Genomic DNA, 13,103 nt, shown 5'->3' on the forward strand with positions numbered 1-13,103 from the left:
TTATTTTGAAAAAGTTAATAAGAACGTCTTACTTTACATATCAACATAGAGCCAATAATAACTTTATCAATGCTACATGTTACAGAACTGATACTTGAGAGAAAACAAATGGCACTCATTTAGTACCTCAGCCTTCAATAAGTTATCCTGATTTAATATTTCCAGTTTTGATGTTACTTATCTGTATAAAATAAGACACTGCTTCTATTTTTAAAGCTTATGCTGTTCTTTTGCTTAGATTACCATAGTTTTTCTATATCTCAAGGACAATGACAATAGCACTGTTTCTTGTTTCTCTAGTCTTCTACTTGTATGAAAGCATAAAGAAATTTCTGTAATTACTTTCTATTAGGCAAGGAGATGCTGTTATATTGCTTCATATTTTTTCTCTCTGCTTTGCTTTTGAGAAAAAAAAAAATTAAGAATTAAAAAACTGGTGTACAGTTATTTTTTGCTTCTCTGTTAGCCCTCAGTTAGTTTGAGGGCTCCTGGACTCAGAAGCAGATAGCTGAAGCAACTTGGTTGTGCCCCCCTCATCAACAAGCAGAGCAGTTTGGAATGGAAGACTGAATGAATCATTGGTGGTGTCTAATCTGGGCTATTAAGGAGTATATATTATATATATATATATATATATATATATATAGTAGAAATGAAAGCTCACTGTGCTACCTGTACAATGACATCCGTACCCATTCAGGGCATAGCAGAAGCTAACACCACAAACGTGAGTCACTCCAAAATACTCATGCAGCAGAAAATTTAGGTGATTTAGGGAATCTTAAATATATCTTTAAAACAATAAGGTACAGAATCCTAAGGGATTAGGCCTTAAACATTGTGTCTTTGTAACTGAAACGAGAGGATAGACTGCAAAGTTCTCTGCACATTTACTTTCAAAACAGTGGTTAATAGCCCAAATTTCATTTTCTGAACAGTTTTCAAGCTACTATTCTTTCCTGCAAAATGACTGCAAAAGAAAAAATACAAAAAGTCTTAACATTACTTTTTTAGTTACCTGTTTAATGAGAGTGTCACCAACTTTGCGAGGTAATCCTGCAATGTACACTTTAGTTTCTAAGAAACCATGTGATTGCTTAAAGAGAGTTCCTGGGCTGTTAATATTCATCACTGCTTCTTTAGCTATTTTTACGCTGATGCTGTTTTCTAGTTCTTCAACTGATATCTAGAATGAAATGAAAATATTTAAATAGGCACATACCAACAAGTAGTATATTTCTAAATGCTAATTATATATATTATATAAGCTGTATGAAGTATTATTTGTATACCTCTAAATATCTGGCTTGTAAAATAGTGTTAACGCATTCAGTACTTCATAGCATATTTAAACTTGGATCATCACAGCTGTCCATATCCATGACATCCCATAGAAAGATGATCTTTTTTTACTCCCATCTTAGCCCCAAGAATGCCTACACAGCTGATTAGTTTACTTCATGCTCTACAGAGTTTGCAAGATGCTGACTTCTACAATTGTACAATTTCTACATTTGGCATACAGCTCTCCATTTCACTGTAAGCTGATACAGAGGATGGAGTGAGTGAGATAGAACACAGAAGAGGTTCAGCACCTGCTCCTGCTATTGTTAGGCATCAAAGCAGAATTTTAATCTCAAGCAAGTTGAACTGAACTGAAACAGGTCTATGCAGAATTCTAGGTTCTCTTCTCTCACTCCCTAAAAACAAATTTGTCTTGATAATATGGTGTCAATTACAGATGGTGAGCAAGCTCCTTCATCTTGGCTGTGCGAGCTTGAAGAACAAGCTGGACTTCTCGTTTACTGAAAGTAAATTTTGCTTTCTAGGCAAAGTGTCTTATTACTGTGCAGTTCACTCTGCAATCACACTTTCTAATAATCTACTACTTCCTTTTTCATGACTGCAAAGAATTCCTGTGTTGCTAGCTAGTGTTAATTCTCTCTTTATCAATGATGATAAACAGGTGCCAGAAATTCCCTGAGGAAGGGGATCCCTGCACATTTCATGGTTAATTTTTTTAAATCTGTGATTTGGAAGCATCATTCTAAGCCTCCAGAATTGTTGCTTAGATTCTGCATATGGTATAGTTCCATTAGAGGATTAAAGGAAGGGAAAGACAGGTAAATCCAACTTACAATATGCCACAGGCCATCATTAATGGCTTTTCCTCCACTGGTAACTTTTGTTCCAAATTCATTCTTGAATTGAATTTCAATCTTTCCATCACGAAGAGCAAGCAAAATCCATGCTGTATTGTCAAGGGATTCTGCATATAGTATAACTCCCTCTGAATCGTACGTCCGGAAATCAAATTCTGCTGAAAATCTGAATTATGAACAAAATTTTTTTTTTTTATTAAGACAGGAATACTGAAGTACTGAAGAGCCTAGGAAAACCTGTTAGTAAGTAAGTTAATAGATATTCACCTTTTGGTAATTCTGTTTCTGAGCATTTGTGATATTTGCATCCTATTAGATAAAGGCAGAATCTAATGTCATTTATCTAAATCCAGGGAAAACTTTAGTGACTGATTCCTGGAGCTAGGATTTGAAAAAGCTTTTGTTCAGTCACTAAAACTCGTAAGAGCATTGCATGTGAAGGACATCATATCTTGTTTATTAAGACGATAGAGGCAATATCTCTACTGCACTGCATGGAAATATGATGTAGGGAAAAATAAGTGATCTACAGTGTAATTTAGTAAAATGGGTTTGCCAAGTGCTGTCCTACAATTATAACTTAGCAATTTGTCTTTTATGTATCTCTCTCTAATTTGAGGTCTTGTTGTCTGTGTCTTGGCAGCTAAACATACACATAGCAAAATTACAGTTTACATATATAGGACAGGCTAGAGTGGGAAAGAGAGTACAAAAATAGTTCACACCTCCCAGAACTTCTGGGCCAGATAGAACAGATTAAGAATGAGAGGAGTAAAAGCATAGAGAAATAAGGATTTGCTGAAGACAACAAATTTGAGTAATTTAGAACTTAGGTCATTTTAATTCCCAGTCTCGTTCTTTGTCCACTAGATGTCAGTCTCTTGCGCAGACCCACAGAAAAGCTTTCTGTATTTACAGAGGCTACTAAGATAGTTTCAAACATTTATCTTCTTAGGAAGGTCTTCCAGGAAAGCATTACTGCCAGGTCAACTTGGAAAAATGGCAGAGGAAAAAAATAAGAAAAATTTCTCAATATTTATGTCTTTCTGTATGGTTCTGAGGCTCTGGGGATCATCAGCTTAACTGTTACTTTTCTGTTACTCTGAAATTGTTCAGTAAGTCAAGAAACATTGCAATTTTGGCTGCCACTATGAAGAAGTCCAAGGGTAATACAGAGGTCACTATCTTTGTCAATTGCTCTAACAGCAATAAAGGAAATCATGTAGGTGGTGATTCAGACAAGGTATTGTGCTTTATCAGCGTCCTCAGAAAGCTGTGAAAGGAAACACGAGATTGGACCAGCCCTAGCCTGATTTTATTGAAATAGCAGCAGCAACAAACTTAAAGCCATTGCCATATATGAGAACAGAAGCTATAAACTAACTCTTTTTCCTATATCTGAATTTTATTTGAGGATTCTAATTGACTTCTTGTATCTCTGTCACTGTCTCCAACCTTTCCTAACCCCTGCTCTTTCTTTCAAGGGAAAAGTAAGCTTCTGTCACAAAGATACACCACTTTTTTTTTCCTCTCGTGCACAAACCAATAGGACTTAGTGCCTATTATACCCTCAACACCAGTGGTTCACATCTGCCCTAGCTCTGCACTGTTTCCTGTTTGGTACTCAGCTGCTACTGGCTCTACCTGCTCCTGAGGCGTCTGGAAGAAAACTGCTGGCTTTTTAGTTTTGCCACATCAGACAGTTTCTGTTTATATATTGGATGAGGTGTCTCAAGGACACAGTACAATCATTAAGAGATGCTGTGAAACAACTCCAGGCACATTACTCTTGCCTGTCCATTTTCAAATGACTCCACGCTCCCTTAAGTGACTGTACATGCAGGAGCTTGAGTTAATCTATTCTCCATAGAAGGGTATCCTAACATTATGGGGAGAAGGTGATGTAACTTCTGCACACAGTCCACTCTACATCCTCAGAAAATTAAGGGAAACGTCTGTGCTTTCCAGGCATACTTTTATCAATGGCAAATGCTTACCTGGTGACATTTGGCAATTTAAACTTTAAGTACAGAACAGGAATCCCTGTAAACTGCTCTGCCAGGTAAAGCAGCTCGTAATTCCTTTCTAGGTTCAGTGGGATACACACAGGAACAGACTGAAAGTAATAGAAAAGAAAAAAACTGTTAACATTGTATTGTGAAATTCCATTAAGTAAATTTTATTGTTTCCTGTTAGGCTCCTTTTTGTTGTTGTTTGTTTAAGCAATGGACGACTTCACTAATTTTTTTAAAACTTGAATATCTATACATAACTTGATAACACTCCTTTTTGTTTTGTTTTGTTTTTGTTTTGTTTTGTTTGTTTGTTTGTTTAGAATGGCCTCTGGCTTCAAGTTGCACCAGGAGATGTTCAGGCTGGATTTTAGGAAAAACTTTTCTGAAAGAGTGGTAATCCACTGGAATGGGCTGCCCAGGGTGGTGGTTGAGTCACGGTCTTTGGTGGTGTCCAAGAAATGTATTAAAGAACACAGTTTCGTGAGCAACATTGGTGGTAGGTGGAAGGTTTGAGTAGATTATCTCAGGTCTTTTCCAACTTTAATAATTCTATGATTCTATAAATGTCCATTTATTTAAGCTGTTGAAAGATAGCTTGAAAAAGTGGACTGCAACTATTTAAATATTCATTATTTTAATCAAGATTTCTCATCTTCCATCATGTCATTTTCTGTCACCAGGGACCTATGACATCCATCTGCTAGAGCCCAGACAAATTCCATTATTAAAGCTGTGTGGAATCTAAACATAATCAGGTGTTAGAAGGGAAGGAGGTCAGAGCTGTGACTTGAGTAGATTTAAAAATAAATAAGTAAAGATCACCTTCTCTTTATCAATACCAGTATACAACTATTCATAACTGAACAACTTCCAGTACAACTAGAATAATTTACCTGGAATAAAAAGAAGCAAATTACAGGTAAATACAGTAACAGATTGGTACAAAATACTTCTGTCTGTCTGTTCACTGAATGTAGTTATTTTATTTCAGTTCTGGAAGGGGATGTTGATGCAATCAGCAACACACTTCACTTCCTGCTAGAACAGCATTAGTATTAGTATTTCTGAGAACCGTTAATGGGATCAGGAAGGTCCTGAGACAGAATATTCTCAGGAAATGTGTAAAAGAAGAGTTCTATGTGTTTGTGGGAACTAAAAGTCCGTTAACAGTATGCAAAACTGGGATTAATCCTAGTTCTCTAGCCAAAGTCAAATATGAGTAATCACAGTCAGATAGCTGCAGCCACAATGAGGAGGGAAAAAATCAAAGTCAACATCAAAATCAGCAGCACCTAATTTTTCAGATATTCAGCTACCTAAACTTTTAAACAGGCTTCTGCATTTAGGAATTACATGTGGTGCAGATTTAAACTAATAAAATAATGAACAAACAAATGTAAACTACCCTTTCCAGGCACTGTTGGCTTCTTTGTGTTCTGGAACAGTGATTGTACAAGTAAAATAATATGTTCAGTTTTCTCTTGAAAGTAAAGCACTTAGAATGTCTTCTGGTAGAGGGAGTAAGTTCTGCATTGAAGAAAGGTGGGAAGATATGCAGAATGTACTTTAGAGCATAGATACATTGACTAGTAGGAGCCTAAAAATCAATTTGCTATGAAGGTATCCCTCAAAACACACTGTGTATCTTTTATATGATGACAGTATATAGAATAGAAGTGACAAGAATGTGTGTGAAAGGCTCTTCTTCTTCAAGATATTCGTTTGGTAAACAGCTGAATACAGTTACTAAACTCTAGTGCATTCATGACACAGCAGTTTCATTGAATGTACAAGTGTGATTAATTTTATGGCTACTCCATTTCACATTTGCCAATATAACTAGTCCTTGGACTGCATATATTCTCAACTGATTAAACTATTTTTTTCAATTTCAAGGCCTGAAACTAGTTTCCAAATAGACAAATAATCACTTCCAAACAGCTGTACTGAACATGTAATGAAGCCAGAAGATACTCTTCTCCTTTGATGAAAAAGAAAAAAGAAATGTTGTGACTCCCAATGTTGTTCAGATATTAAATTTTAGCAAGTACAGACAAGTTCTAACGTATACAAGCTAGTGCTTGTGCCAGACCTCATTCCTATGGCTTAGGTCCAGTTTTGTTGTATTTTGTTAGAGGTGTTGTTGCTTTTTTCTTTTTTCTTAGCAGTTATCTGCACTCACCTCATAAAACAAGTCTCAGCCTGCATGAATTTTTCAAAACATACAAAGAACGATTCACGAGAAAAGCCTCGTACTGAGATTCTCCAGAGTTCCAAATTTTCTTCTACTAATAAGTGTAAATTTTCTAACTGAGCAACAGCAGACCATTCTTGCTGTGAGAGGCTTCTTCAGTTGGCAAGTATTACTACATCCTTTTTCTTAAGCTGTTGCAGATGAAAACTGTGGAAAACAGTCTAGCTTTTGTTTTTTTGATCCAAACAGGATCTTGCAGTAATTCCGCAAGAGTGAGTGAAAACTTTTGTGCAGTCTAAGAAAAACCTGGAAACATGTGGGCAAGTGGAATATTCTGGCTCTGAGTAAGCTGAACAGAAATTATTTGTATGATAGGAGAAAGCTGGGATCTATTTTGGAGGCAGCAAAAAATAAAGAAGAGACTGGCTAAGGCTAGCTTCTCTTGACAAGGTTTGCGTAAATGAGTATGCATGAACGGAATGGCATCCAAACACTTTACTGGGTCTGCTTTGTGAGTCAAACCATAGCTCAAAGTCATGAGCAATTTTTCAGCAATTTTGAATTGGTTCTCAAATAGCTTATTATTATTTTCTTGAAGCTAACTCATCCTGTCGCCAACAGATAGCCAACTTTGTGATTTTCCACATGGAATTTTATGCAGTGCAGTTTTACCTCACAATTCTTCATGTCCTTAGAGAGCTTGAACCCTTTCTTGCCATCGCAATAGCAGCTATAACTTCCTGGAGAGTTTACACAAAGTTGAGCACAAGTATTTTCAGCGCATTCATCAATATCTACAAGAGATGGAAGCAAGAGTTTTTAAGATTTTTCATTGAACAGACTGAAAACAAATGTTAAATTATTGGAATGATAGACGAGTTCTCCAGCATAAAATGAATCCAACAGGTGACTACCACTAAGCTAAATTAATGCTAACGGATGTTCCCTGTGTAAAATTTTGAATCCAGAATTACCTGCTGCATGTTTAAAACCTAGCAATATGATAAGGTCCTCGTACTCAGAGCTGGGGAAAATTTAGTCTGATTTGTGAGGCAGTAAGAATTTGAATTGCAAGGTGGTTGCATTAGCACAGGAGACCTCAATAAATCACTACTGTTGCAGTAGAAATGCTATTCTGGGTCAGACTTCTTCCTTTTCCTACGGATATAATCAAAATTTAGAGTGTTAGAAGTATATATGGCAACTATGTGGTAAAGGAACATGTTTTATTCACATAAGACCAAAATCATTTCAAAGCAAAATATCTGTTAAAATGACATACAGCAATCTCAGCTGATGACAGTTGATGACTACAGCTTTTTGGATTGTTCAAGTTCTAATTGATCTCAGGTACATAGCTGCAGAAAATGTTGCATAGCAGACTTCTGCTTCTCTCTTCAAATATCTTCAAATGCCTTACAAATCCAAAATCTCAGATAAGTAAATAGAAGAAGTTGTTAATACAGAATTATAGTACTGGATGTTGCCATGAATTGATCTGACGTAGCTTCTTGCAAATGCTTTTGTGTTGCAGCGTCATAACTTGAATTAGTCTTATATAATGACTGTATAAATTCACTTGTGACCATGCAATCATGCCTGAAATTGCAGTCTTCAGAGAACATTTGCCAGTGTTAAGAATTTTCACTGCTTGGATTTGAGAAAGCTGTCCTATTAAAATGTGTTACTCTGAATGTACAAATACACAAACAAGCAAACTCCTGCAATTGTAAACTATAAACGTTCTGCGTGAGTAAGATATGAGGGTGGGTTGAAATGCTTAAAAGTTTATTTTGGAGCCTTATTCATACTTATTTCCACATATGCCTCAGAGAAAATAGTCACAAATTATTCATGCAGCAGAATTTAGTCAGTTGTTAAGAAGTATTTTGCTGATGCAGAACTGAAAGTTGACCCTTCCATCTCCTTCATCTACAGTTAGATCGCTTCTCCTTTGTTTGGCATATGTACTCCTTCCCAGTTGGAAATCATTAAACTATTTATGGTCTTGATGGCTGTTGTCTATCCCAATAGATTGCAAGCTCAGCTTGGTAAAAGGGGTTCTACTGTGAAAGTCATTTCCTAATAATTTCCAGTGACTGGCAATCTCAAGTCTATTTAAAACTGACAACAAACCCATTGATTACAATGTCAAACTGGTTCTGTTGCTGGTTGTTTTTTCTAATTTTATCAAACATACCAATGAGGCAATGACAAATTCCAAACAGAATCTACACATACTATGCACTAGGTAAGAGTAATGCTTTATCTATATTTTCCTATCAGCTTGCTTTGGAAAAACAAATTTTATTATGATCACTTGTGGATCAGAAGAGGGTGAGAAATCTGCCTAGGCCTGAGCATATGGAGAAGGTAAAAAAAAAAAACCCCTATATCCTGCTTTGCAGTGAAGATATGAAAGGAAACACAAAATTCAACATGTCCTGAGAGGAGTGCAAGTAGAGAGATTCCGAGAAGCAACTTTTCTCAAGGCCTTCCAGAGAAACATGACTCTGTAGAGATGCTTTAGGAGGCACTGTTCCCTGTGGAAGATTCTTTACCCCTTCCAGCATGTGAACAACAGCCAATACAAAAACATAAAACTATGAGCACTGGCTAGCCAGTAGCAATAGAGTAAATCAGAGTACTGAATTCTCTGAAAGCAGTAGTTCATTTTGAATGTATTCCTCAGGCCCAGAGCCTGCAGACAAACATAAGTTTATGAACATATTATGAAAGCTTATTGCACACTGTTTGAGAGATGAATTTCTATCTTAAATCAATTACTCAGAGACTTGCAATAGTCTTGGGGAGATGTAAATTTCCATTGCCAAAATGAACCTAATGCTCATGAGTAAGGTCTCCCTCCAGAGAGTATGATCTGAACAGGAGGACAGCAAGCTTCATGCATAGTTATGAAAGTCACCTTCCCCATCAGCTGCTCTGGAATCCTTTATCAGTCCAAATAGCAGAATCTCTCCATGCAGAGTTAATTGTCCTGTTATAGAAATGCTGAATCAGGAGAGGATTAGGTTTTTTGGAGTTTTTTTTATCGCTTTAAAATTATCCTTTTCTTCTTCTGAGTTGTATTCAACGTTTTTGCATGCTTGTTTGAGCTATTAGAGCTTCCCACAGATCCATCCAAATGATAGTTCCAGATCATAAAATAGTCATCAGAAGCACCTCAGACAAACTCATGGATCTGTTGCAGCATCCTGGGTTCATACAGCTGCTTTCAGTGGAAGACTGAATAAGTTGCTTTTGCTGAGTTGCTGAGACTTAAAATCAGCCATGAAGGATTTGCAAACCATGCCCTAGAAGAGAGCTGTTCTATATACTGCTAGAGAAACATAATAATTTCCCCAGAGCACGGATGTGGATAAGCATGGTTTTGTATGTGTTAAACAATTCATGAGGGAAGGAGAAAGCGTTATTCCTTGTCTCAGATTTTCAGAACAGGGGCTAGGGAGAACTAATATCTGAAATGCAGAAATACTCTGTCCTGTTTGATTAACTGGCTTATTCACTTCCTTAGGAGAAGTTCCCCATTCAGCGAAGGTAAAATACTATGAAGATAGGCACGCAAAATAATTAGGTAGTTCTTTAAAATGTGGTTTCAGCATGAGAAGAATATAAATTGGAATCTAAAATGGTATGATTTTTATTGAAAAAAGACTGGATTGTACAGATTTCTTCCTCTGAAGATGTCTTGCAAAAGGTGGGAATGAGGAACTGTAGCAAAATTCTCCTAGGAACTAGTGGAAAAAAATCTCTTCCTCATTATGGTAACAGCCATCATCAATATAAGTGTGTATAAATGAATGCAAACCTTATTTTTTAGCAAGTGTAATTGGATTTGATCACCTACATGCAACATGACAGCAAAAAAACTAATGCCATTTAGTCTGTTTGGAAGGCTACATCTCTGTACATTTGGTGACTCATTTTATGTCATTATAACTATGTCTAAAAGCTTATTGTCAGCACTGTTAGCAGTTCCATACAGGAGGTAAATCTTTGCTGTTTTTATGTTCTCATCTTGCAGCCTTCAGGGATCACTGTATTCAAAAGACAAATAACACTTCAATTCAGTTTGATGCAATCCACATATCTGAAGAGAGTAGTGAAAGGGGTGACAATTAGATAAACTACCATGAGTTCTCACTCCAGTGCATGTAGCTCAAAAAGGGGCATAAAACTGTCAGTTAAGTTTTAATCCCACAGTAACTAGATAAAGAGCAGATGTCTGAATATGTAATCATTACCACAATGAAAAACTTTGTCACAAGAATGCTGCATGGAGCAAAAGATTCGTAACCAGCAATAAACTGCTTTTCTTTCCTTTTGAGCAATAAAATAGAGCTAGCATTCGAAATAAAAATTGATCACTGATGTTATTTTTTGTATGTGGCAGAAATTTTTCCTTCATAGTAAAACTCTAAAAGCTCATATCCTTCTTTTATATCTGAAATTGAATTTCTGATATGTGTAATGAACAGAAATTTTAACAGAGTGAAATACATTGTAGAACAGGTTTGCAAATACTTTCAATGCTTGAAATAGTTATTATTTCATGACGGTTTTGGAAGAGTGGCTTCTTGCCATTTTACCACATTTTACCACAAGTAATCAACAATTACAACTTTATTGTAATTGTTACTGAAATTTGTCTTGTGTTTCTTTCTTCTATCTTTACACTTCAGAAAAGAGGGAAGAGTCTCTTGATGCAGGTCCTTTTTTTCCCCCACAATTCTTTTTCTGGACGTAGAAAAGTATTTTTCATTTTAAATATTGGGTATTTTATACAACTGTCATATTGTCACATCCAGCCTACAAAGGAGATCAATTCACTCTTATGCTGTTAGTTTTCAACATAACTACAGACCTCAAGGAGGGATTAGACAGTTGAATTTAATGTTAAATTTCACTGACCCCAGCAAAAAGCTCTTTAATGTAATTTAAATTTAAAGACATATAAAAAGAGACTCAGTCCCTGGCCAGGAGGGCTAAATAAAACTAAACAACCTATTAGACAGATAAAGAAAAACTTTTTAGCATTTTGGCACCAACAGATTAAGCTTTGTTTTCATTTCTTTTTATTTATTCTTTCAAATATTTCTGTCTCAACTGGTAAGGAACTGACGAATGAGTACTTTTAATTGCTTTTCCTATAACCTCTCTCAAGTTAGACGCATATATTAAACTGACAAATGTGAAATATTCCTTCTTCACAACTATAATGGTGCTTAGAAACAGGATACAAGACACCCTAGTAATGTCCAGATCCTAAATGCATTGCTCCAAGTTATCCAGAAGAAACCTGTTACTTGGTTTGAGAGCTTGGACAGAAAGTCCTTTTTACAGTGGGACATGTAATGTCTCATGAGCTGACAAAATCATCTGGCATTACAGGAGAACGCACAAGAATATGCTGGATACCCTAAGATTCCAGAGCAAGTCATTGAAATTGTGCACAATGCCTGCAGTATAGCTTGGACCCCTGAAAGAACAAACAAGTGAATAACTCCAGAGTAATCAATATATCATATAAGAGATACTGGGATTTGTATAGCAGTAGATTCAAAAATGGAAAGAAATGGGGGAATATGAGAGGGAAGGAGAGGGAGGAAGGGAAGTCCTACCTTCACAGTTCTTGGAAGTTGAATTATATGTGTAGCCTTCTGCACATTCACATTCATATTTACCCAAGGTATTCTTACAGACAGCTGTCCCACAGATGTTTGGATGTAATGCACATTCATTTATATCTAGAAATACAAACAAGTTATTAAAAATAAGTCACTCTTCTGCATATCATTTTTTCTTAACTTAGTCCAAAACTGTAAGAACTCGGTGAGGCTGGCAAACTGTCTCTTGCTAGTTAGGTTTTCTGTGCTTTTATAGCAGTCCATAACTATAGCAGTAAAGACTTCCAGAGGTCCCTGAAAGGCAATTTCTACATACTCTCAGTGAAAAATGAATTCTCTGCCTGTCTACCTTTAAACTCTTCTCACATGTCTAGTGGAAAACAGGAAAAGAGAAACATATCTAAGAATGCAGTAAGAGAAATAGTCTGTGGATTTCCTATAAACTAAGTTACACTGCATAATAATACCCCATCTTTTATAAAACATCCAGAAAGACAAGAAATAATCCTATCCATTTCTGACACGTCACAATCTTCTTTTAATTATGCTGACAGATTTTCAAGTTGCTCCCTGTCTCTTCATCCCTCAAATCATTTCAGTGTTTATCTTCTGTGTTGTTTCCTATTTTTCAATGTCAGTGTGACAACTGGACACAACATATAGTATAAATCTAACTACATGTCTTGTAGATAGAAAAATATCCAATCCCTGGTAGCATTTTAATTCCCACCTGCATGTGCAAGGATCCTTCTAGTTTTCCCCATGGTTTTGTAGTAGCTGCACTGGGGAGAACTGATTCTGTTACCTGCCTGGGAGGATTCAGAACATTTTGAAGTCATAGCTGTCCAAAATACAGGCTACTTTTTGAGAGTTATCTTGTGCATTTTAAATTCCTTGGTGTATAATTTTGAAGATGGATGTAATTAAACACTTAAATCCAGTTTTTAAATGACCTAACTAGTAGTCTGATTAGTTTTCAAGTTATTTTTCAATCTGACAGTCTTTGAATGATCAACACCCAGATCGGTACTTACATCACTACTGAAGATAGAGTAGAACTCCAGAAGAAATATCTCAGTCTAAT

At 36.1% G+C, this 13,103-nt stretch overlaps 1 protein-coding gene and 1 long non-coding RNA gene across 3 annotated transcripts in view; one reads left to right on the forward strand and one right to left on the reverse strand.

Moving 5' to 3' along the window:
- The window catches only part of LOC128072272 (uncharacterized), a 41,598-nt gene that overhangs the window by 24,935 nt on the left and 3,560 nt on the right, over positions 1-13,103 (forward strand). The window lies entirely within an intron of this gene.
- Positions 1-13,103, reverse strand: part of PROS1 (protein S) — a 31,790-nt gene that overhangs the window by 7,329 nt on the left and 11,358 nt on the right. For both annotated transcript variants that reach the window (XM_052665793.1, XM_052665785.1), the window contains 5 exons: positions 12,014-12,139; positions 7,044-7,165; positions 4,160-4,278; positions 2,139-2,328; positions 1,019-1,186 (listed from right to left, as the gene is read on the reverse strand). In XM_052665793.1, the coding sequence (XP_052521753.1) occupies positions 1,019-1,186; positions 2,139-2,328; positions 4,160-4,278; positions 7,044-7,165; positions 12,014-12,139 (725 nt within the window). The remainder of the gene's footprint in view (positions 1-1,018; positions 1,187-2,138; positions 2,329-4,159; positions 4,279-7,043; positions 7,166-12,013; positions 12,140-13,103) is intronic.

Source organism: Tympanuchus pallidicinctus, unplaced genomic scaffold (genome assembly GCF_026119805.1).
Source record: "Tympanuchus pallidicinctus isolate F22 unplaced genomic scaffold, pur_lepc_1.0 scaffold10, whole genome shotgun sequence".
In the NCBI taxonomy this organism is placed as follows: Eukaryota; Metazoa; Chordata; class Aves; order Galliformes; family Phasianidae; genus Tympanuchus; species Tympanuchus pallidicinctus.